Here is an 8,603-nt window from a genome sequence, read left to right on the forward strand (position 1 = left end):
ATGTTTCCAACACCTTGTTGAAAGTATGCCACGAAGAATTAAGGCAAAAGGGGGTCCAACCTTTTACCAGCGCCTTTCGAAACAAATGCTGATATTACTTTTTACCTCACAGAGTTGAGGCTAAATTGTGGTGGAGAAAAAGTCTTCAAAATGTTTGTGTTGTTGGTCTTGCTTGTGCTATAGCTGTCGTAGTATCCAGCTATTCACCACGCTGTTTCAGAGGGTGGGTGTTCAGATTTGGTGTGTACTTACTCAGTGTTCTACAGACTTTAGATTTAACGGTGCATTGTCAGCATGTGGTGTGCAGGCCACAATAGGATCTGCTGCACGACCAGAGAATCTGGGCCATTGACATGTGTGGTAAATTTGATTTATTCCAAGTTCCATGTACAAATGTATTTAGATCATTAAAGTTCTAATTGGGTTCTAATAAGAGACTGCAGATTTTTAGACCAGCTCCAGCAACATAGAAATTCTCACAGATGCTCTTGAAATTCATCGCCAAGACAGGAGAACCTTAGAGCAGAGAGGAGTGGGTCGCTGTTCTCTTTCAGATCCACTCTCCATGCTTGAGTGTCTGTTACTGGTGAAACAACAAAACTGCAACAACTGAGAACGGGTGGTGTTTTAGAGAATCCTTTGAATTCATTCTGACAGAATAATGAGCATAAATGTGTTTGAATTTAATGCAGAATTTATTATGTCAGTTTCTGGGCTGTTTTCAGAGATCTCTGCCTCTCACTTCACAGACAGACACTTGAGTATGAAGTGACCATAGTGTTACTTCATCACATTTTTAGCACTTCATCAGTGAAAGACATCCGTGAAGCAGCCAGCGCTGAAAGAATAAAGAGACCTTGAGGCAGGAGGTCTTAGTGACTAACTTGTTAGATTAACTCTTATAAAACAGAGTGGCTGTGAGCAACTTGTCAAAATAATCAGCTGTTAGAGTTTTGAACAAACCATTTTCGGATCGGCGTTACCACTTGGCCGAGGTGCAGGTAAAATGAACTAAGTTTAACTCAGTTTTACACACCATCATTACTATACAACACAAGGTTTCTGAAAACAGAATGACGAGCTGTGATGCTCCTCCAAGAGACACAGCTGAACATAGGTCCAGTTACAAAACAGTCATTCTTCAGCAGTGCGTTTTATCTCATCAGCATTAATATGTGTTGTCCTGATTGATATATTCTACAAATGTTTAATGAGGCATGGCTTTCATTACGGTTTTGGTCCTGTTTTGGTGTTACGTAGATCTTCTGATTTTTTGTGTTGGGTTTTCTGTTTGGTGTCATGTCCTGTATTCTGGTTTCTGTTCCTCTGGTTTGCCTCTGCCTCTTTATGCTCCCCTCAAACACCCGAATTCAATTTGCCACCCAGTTATTTGATTCCTCTGTATCAATACTTTTTGGTTTCTTTCTTTAGAGAAAAATCCTTGTTGTTACTTTGGCTTGTACCACATGCTAAGCTTAATTTGCTCTTATCAAGTCTGTTACCGTCTTTGTTTGATGTAGAAGTTATTTATTTTACACCTGCCCGCCACCAAAGGCTTACCTTGATATGTTACAGCACATTAAAATGTAAATTTTAGGTACAGCACTGGTAGTCTGCAGTCCTGTAGTTGTTCCTCCATTAATAATAGGGCCCCATCTCGTGGTTTTACAGAGAATTATCAGGATTTGCATACAATTTTTATGGCTTCTGACTATCTTTTTTTTTTACTTTTGTGTAATATTTACAGACAAGCAACATCAAAAGCAAACCTTTGCCTTGGCTCTCACTTTAGAGTTGAATAATTTCAGTACAGATTGTGCACACATCCTTTGACAAAACTCTGAGAAAATAAGCTCATGACGGCACATCATTAGTGTTCAGAATAGATCCTGAATAAGCTGTGTTCTCTGTGCGGCGGGTTGGTCAACAGAAACAGAAACATCATCTTCGTTGTGTTTGTAGTGACCATGAAGATGCTGAGTGCACGAGTGACTGTAACATGATAAATCAAATGTCTGGTAGGTGTAGACACGCTTTTCTTTTCCTTTTTTCAGTGTTTTAAATCCTGTTTAGGATATAGGTATATATACCATTATGTTATTTCTTTTTTATTTTCTGGAGCATTTTCAAATTGATATTTTAATAGTTATTCAATAATTATTCTAAGGGGCTGTGTGGTTTGTACATTTTTATTTTCTTTACCGTAGAATGACTTTCTGACATCCGTTCAGAGCAATTTTTTTTTTTTTAGCTGTAAATGATTAACGGAATTATTGAGTCTTACTACAGATTTTTATTTTCTATAACAAAAAAGGGAAGAGACTGTTGATTGACGATGAGAGACTATCTTTCATGTTGTAATAAAGAGACTGCATGATTCTTTGTGTCCCTGAATAGTAAGTAAAAAAAGTTGAATGTTATAATGTAATAAAACCAAACCCCATACTCAATATTAACAGACCCAAACAATAACTTATTGTTATTCTGTTGTATTGATTTGATGTGTTTTTGCTGTTGGTTTCCCAGGTCACATCCAAAACAACACTTACTATCTGCAGCTGTTAAGGGAAACAGTTTCGTCACCTTAACAAATGGGAATTTATTTTTTTCATGGCTGTGGAAAAAAGCTGTTAGTACACCTGACAACTAATGTCCCTCAGGTGTTGTCTGTGGGGGTTGAAGGCTAAACAGAGCTGTTCTCCACTGTCAGTTATGATACAGTGCCAGAGGAGGGGCAGTAATGCTTAAGAGGGACCGTCGGACACAAAATGACAAAGGATGAAAATAAATCCAACAAAGAGAGCATGACAATTTTGAATCACAAGGTGAAACTAAGGAGAACAGAGACAACAGGCAAAACAGGCAATCACAAGTTTTATTTCTCCTCAGTCAAGAAAGAGTTTGCGCTTTTTTTTTGACTGTCATTATAAAGCAACATCATAGATGTTCTTTGAAATGGTTGTACAAATGCAACAAGAACCAAAGAAGGCAGCATAACACCATTTTTACCAGCTGAGTGCAAATGTTTCCCAAATATGTTAAAAGAATTTAGACGTTTGTTAAAGTTCTTTACTCCGACTGCCCTTTTAGCTTGATATAACTATATTGAGTACATAGCATTATTGAAGGATTAAAGGCCATTATTAGAGAACATACAGAGTAAGGTTCATTTTGACATATATTTTCAGTTAATTGGAGGTGCACTGACAGCTCAGCTGCTAGACAGCATACGCCCAGTGAACATAGGCTTAGTCCTTGATAGTGTACCATTGTCTGACCACCATGAGGAGATCAGTTTCTATCACAGGGAAAACCTTAACAAGATATTTAATTTTCTAAACCTAGCCAAGTGCCTTTAGTGAGTATTCATAACCATGCAATGTTAAAAAAGAAGGGGAAAAAGATATGTGACCAGACCTGTCACAGTGCAAAACACAAGGCAAAACAGGAGAGGAAACCTTGCAGAACTCGAACTTGGTTCTCTTAAGTGAAAGCTGATGTGTTTGAAAGCTGATGCGTTCCATCAATTTGCCAGCCCTGTAATAAGCGTAGTTTGCAGGTTCTCTCCTCTTGAAAGTGAATGTTCCGTTGTGCATGTGTTTAAATGCACATGGGAACATTTTACTGTGTAAAATGGTTACATAAGGAATGAAATTGCACATGATTTAGGTTGCCATTTTATTGATGTAAAATAGCAACATACTTTCTAAAAATGACACATACGTCTTTCATTTCACTAATGTATTATGCAAAGGTGGAGCTGATACACGTTTGTATATAAGGCATATACTTATGATAGTTTATTATTATCATTATCATCATTGTTAAGAAAAAAGAGACACTGCCAATGTGCTAAACGACAGTGTATGTAACATGTATTAAAGTGCAACAGGGCCAATTAGTATTTCTTTCTTTCTGGTTACTGTGGTAACATGGTAGAAAAATGAGAAGGGCGGCTTGTAGTGTCTTCGCATTTATATTGTTTGTTCTGAGGTGATGAAATAAAATCATTCTTATTGTCATGTGATTCCTACACTGATAAAACAGTAGAAGAAATATTTCAGGGACCCGAAATGCTACACAGTGGAACTTAAATTTGGAACAGGAATAATTGTCATTATTACAAATTTCTAAAAACATGTCATGGTATAAATTATTTTTATGCAGTTAAGTATGGTGAAGTACACACATAGAGAAACATTAAAAAACTGTTAGGGTTTGTGGATTTTTGGACTTCACATTTGATTTTTTTTCTTGTCTTGATTTGTTTTTCTTGTTTGTTTCTTGTTTGTTTGTTCTCTTGTTCTTTATTCAGTTTGTATTTGTTTGATCTTGATTTGTCTTTTGGTTTTCAGTTATTCTCAGAGATTCTTGTGTTCTGATTTTCTTGTCTTTTGAGTTTCATGTTATTACTCCTAGTTAGCCTCAGTTCCCCTGTTCTGGTTCTCAGCTCCACTGCACACCTGTCTCCTCTCAGTCAGCTTCAGCTGCAGTCACTTCCTCATTCATTCCCTCCAGTATATATTCCCCTTGAATAGCCTCAGTCTTTATCAGACCCTCACTGTCACTTTCCTTTGATTGCATTTGGAAAAACCTTTAGTTAATATTTTCTGCCTATCCAAATTAAACAAAGGCCATTTACCATTTATTCATACAAAGATGCCTCAAATCACATAAAAAAAATCCTAAAAACATTGGTAACAGAAACAAAGAGTAGTAAGTTGCCATAACAATATATATATTGTATATCATTAAAATGTATCATAAGTGCTATATTGTTTCAATGAATTGTGAAGCTATATAAATGTGTTTAGTCTTTGAAAGAAGATACTAAAGGTAAAATGATGCAGCCTGCACATTCAGTGAAGTTTGGAAGACAGTGTCATTCTTAATAAACCTCTTCCTCTAAGATGATCACATCAGGCCAGGCAGACAGGTCTCAACCCATCTTCCTGTCGATTAACTGCTGCACAGGACTGGAGTTACTTCAGGGATATATTGAGTGATGCAGACACCTGTGTGAAGACCCACTCGTGGCTCAGACCTTGATGAATGCCCATGAGGGCTCCAAGGCTGCATCAGTGCATGCTTTGTTTTTCATTTAAGTACACTGATTAAAATCTGGAAAGGAAGACAGTTACCATGGGCTTGTCACCTGTGGAATTAATTATCTCCACAAAGATAGAGGATGGCCCACTTAGTTCCTCGCCATTTCCTGATAAACAAGCTGTGCCGTAACATCTCTCATCACATTTGTGCAGGACTCTAACCAGGTGAGAACACTTCTCTCATCTGCTCTGTTCTCGTCTGTAAACAATGTTTTAAAGTTTATAAAGCATGTCATCCTTTTTTTTTTCAGGACACTAAAAGAGTCTCTAGCCTTCCAGCGTAATGCCGAGCCAGCTTGAGGGTGCCATGGGAGCGCTGATAACAGTTTTCTACAACTACTCTGGAAATGATGGAGATAAACACAAGCTCAACAAAGGCGAGCTGAAGCAGCTCTTGAACAGTGAGCTCACTGACTTCCTTATGGTAAAGTAAACATTTCAACATGATGGTTTTGTTGTTATTTAATCGCTTATTGTACATTTAAATTAAAGTTAGTATGTCATAAAGTAGCATTTAAAATTAGCAGCAAAGGAAACCCTGTCCTCTTTGTGAGTTTGTGTGTGACTCATTTCCTTATTGTTCTGCGATGACTACTTGTAATTGCAGTATTTTGATAAGGGATCTTCAGCACTTTGGGGGATGCTTTGCTGGTGCCTTATTCACTGAAAGGTCAAATTAGATGATGCTGTTTTGAGATGATTTAGCATTCTGACCTTGTGAAAGGAAATTGATTTTTTTACTGATCGCTATCCAGCTGTCAGAGTAACTGCTGGTGACTCTCACATCATAGCACGTTGGGATATAAAGGATGTGGAGAAGGAGATAGATAAGGTCATTTGAGACAAGTCCAGGTCCTGAGTCTGTGTGATAGCAGTGTGGAAAGCCTCCGACTTCAAATGATTAAGATTGTGTCTACAAAGCCGCTGAGGTCTAAAACCTCTGATGCTTTCACTCGTTTTTCTCCGCATTGCTTGTCTTCTTTCAAGCGGATGGGAAGCCTCAGGTGCTCACACATCATCATCATCATCAGTGGCCCATATCACCTCCAAATATAGACATCCCCGTGATGTCATCAAATCCCCCTGAGCTAGTCACCTCTGAGAATAGATGCAGCCCCAGAAAGACAATCACCACCAGCTTCTGCCAACAGAAAACTTTGACACATGAAAGCCTTGATAGATTTATTTATCTAATTTGTTTATCTAACTGAGATAGTGAAAGTGGATGAACGTAAATGTCAATATACATGAGATAAACACGCTGAGTTATTGTAGTCACAAGGCAGGCAAGAAAAACGTGAAAGACATGAATATGCTGAAATAAGAACTGCAATACAGAAAAGACAGCATACATCTCTAATAGAAAAAGTACAATCTATCGCATGCATGTACAGAAATTAAAAGTAATCACAGGTTGTATGTTCCTTCAGCAATTTTTGGGGCTGAGCTTTAAAGGTGGAGCATGTGGAAGTGGTTAACTAAGCCAGAATTAGAATTTATGAAATTATTTCAGACAATTACCACAAAAAAGTGATTGGTAAACAGTAGTTACAAAAAGAAGAATCTCAAACAACATATACATATTCACCAGTATTGGCTCAACATCACATTACATATTCATATATAAATTTGAACATGAATAGAAACTAATAATATAAACAACATTTCCAACCCTCCAAATGAGTTGTGTTTAATGGCGCCTCACAGGCCCCTTCAGTAATCCCCAAGTAAATATTCCGCTTTTAGTTCTCTGTATGGTGAGTTCATTGAAAGGATGTGTGTAAAGTCCATGCAAATCTGTATATATACAAGCTTATTTCAACTTGATAAAGTTCTCAAAGCTCAGCAACTTTGAACTATTCAGAACGTTACAATGCTGTTACGAGAGCTTTGTTTATCAAATGCTTTTCCGGCTTTTAGAAAAAAAGACTTTTGTCTTATTTGTTGTTCATATTGTAAATGAGCAGCTAACTGCAATATTCAGTGTTTACACCTTGTAAGCACTGACTCTCAAATGTTGAAATTAGTTTACAATGTAAAATGTGACACAACTTATTAAAATTTTCTTTAACAGTTAAAAAAAAGACTTGATTTGATGATCCAGCCATGAGCTTGGTTCATTGCAGCTGTATGAATTACAGATTACTTTGGAATACTGTTTGCCTGTGTGAAAATCACTGCATTGTCTGCACACGTTTGAGCATTTATGTTTGGGGGTATATTAGGTGAGTCATTAACAAGTATGAAAATAAGTTGGTCCCTGAATAGAGCCTTGTCAGACCCCTACAAGGCAGTCAAAGTAAGAAGATTTGATCCTTTCAGCACAAACGCAATGTGCTCTGTCTCATGAATAAGATTTGAAAGGGTTGCCTCCTGTATTCTTTTTTTCAAAGTTCAAATGCAAATTTGAAACAGTTTGATGTTGTGACACAGTGAATATCACTGAAAAGTGATGCTAATACTACACATTTTCTGTCATTTTATGGCAGCAACCCCCTTCCCTTAACATTTACTCCAAAAAATGTGTATCATTTAACGACCTACATTTAAAGAACATTTTCAATCTGCCTCTACGTCAGAGGGCCAAAAAGGAGAGCTGCGTCTTGTTTTTCAGTCCTGAAGGAATAGTGGGCAAAGCAGAAGCAATTGCATGTGAGCATGGATCACTTAGCAGCAACGTGTCGCTGCTTTCCACTAACATGGATGGGAGCTTTTGCTTTTGTGTCAGTTTTAAGCTCCAATGATCAAACTACTGCATAGATGCTGCAATATAGTATTTTTAATTGGCCAAACACGGTTCTGAGCAGTTGACAGTATTGGTTTCCAAGCTCAGGTACGATCATTAAAAGGCATGGGTGACAGCTAAAGAGAAGCCGAAACTGCGTATTGTAATTACTTTCTGTTCTCTGTTTGTCTATAGTCTCAGAAAGATCCGATGCTGGTGGAGAAAATCATGAATGACCTGGACTCTAACAAGGACAACGAGGTGGATTTCAATGAGTTTGTTGTGTTGGTGGCCGCCCTGACCGTCGCCTGCAATGACTTCTTCCAAGAGCAGAATAAAAATGCCAAGTAGTTGTAGAAAACTAAATGTAAACCAAATGTAAATCTCAATTTGTAGTTTAAGCTCATTACATTTCATGTGTTATCAGTTGAATGTTCTGCTGTAGTGTTTCCTTTTCATTCACTGTTGGATTGTAAGTTGAATTCAGTTACCTGAGTGATGCAAATTATTGACATCTGTATTTTACTGTGAATGAGAGTAATTAGAAAGTGCAAAGTACCCTTTATGTAAGTCATCCAAAGTGGATGACTCGTGATTTGAACTCTAAAGCTTTTCTCTTCTAGTTTTATTTACTTAAGACAGCATAAAGAGGCTGTTATCGGTAATTTATTTAGTGACATTTTCCTCTAGGAACAAAGATCTTTGTCATCTAAAATTGTATCTGTGCACCTTGCTTAGCTTATGTCCCAACAGATGGCCAAGTACAGACT

The 8,603-nt window shown here is 37.5% G+C and overlaps 1 protein-coding gene across 1 annotated transcript; it reads left to right on the forward strand.

Annotated features, from left to right (window-relative positions):
• The first annotated feature begins 5,373 nt into the window (after positions 1 to 5,373).
• s100z (S100 calcium binding protein Z) lies at positions 5,374 to 8,388 on the forward strand. Its single transcript, XM_072371823.1, has 2 exons — positions 5,374 to 5,532; positions 8,029 to 8,388. The coding sequence occupies exons 1-2, from the start codon at positions 5,392 to 5,394 to the stop codon at positions 8,182 to 8,184; spliced, it is 297 nt and encodes a 98-aa protein (XP_072227924.1). The 5' UTR covers positions 5,374 to 5,391; the 3' UTR covers positions 8,185 to 8,388.
• Positions 8,389 to 8,603: the final 215 nt, after the last annotated feature.

This window comes from Leuresthes tenuis, unplaced genomic scaffold (genome assembly GCF_036924035.1).
Source record: "Leuresthes tenuis unplaced genomic scaffold, fLeuTen1.0.hap1 SCAF_19, whole genome shotgun sequence".
Lineage (NCBI taxonomy): Eukaryota > Metazoa > Chordata > Actinopteri > Atheriniformes > Atherinopsidae > Leuresthes > Leuresthes tenuis.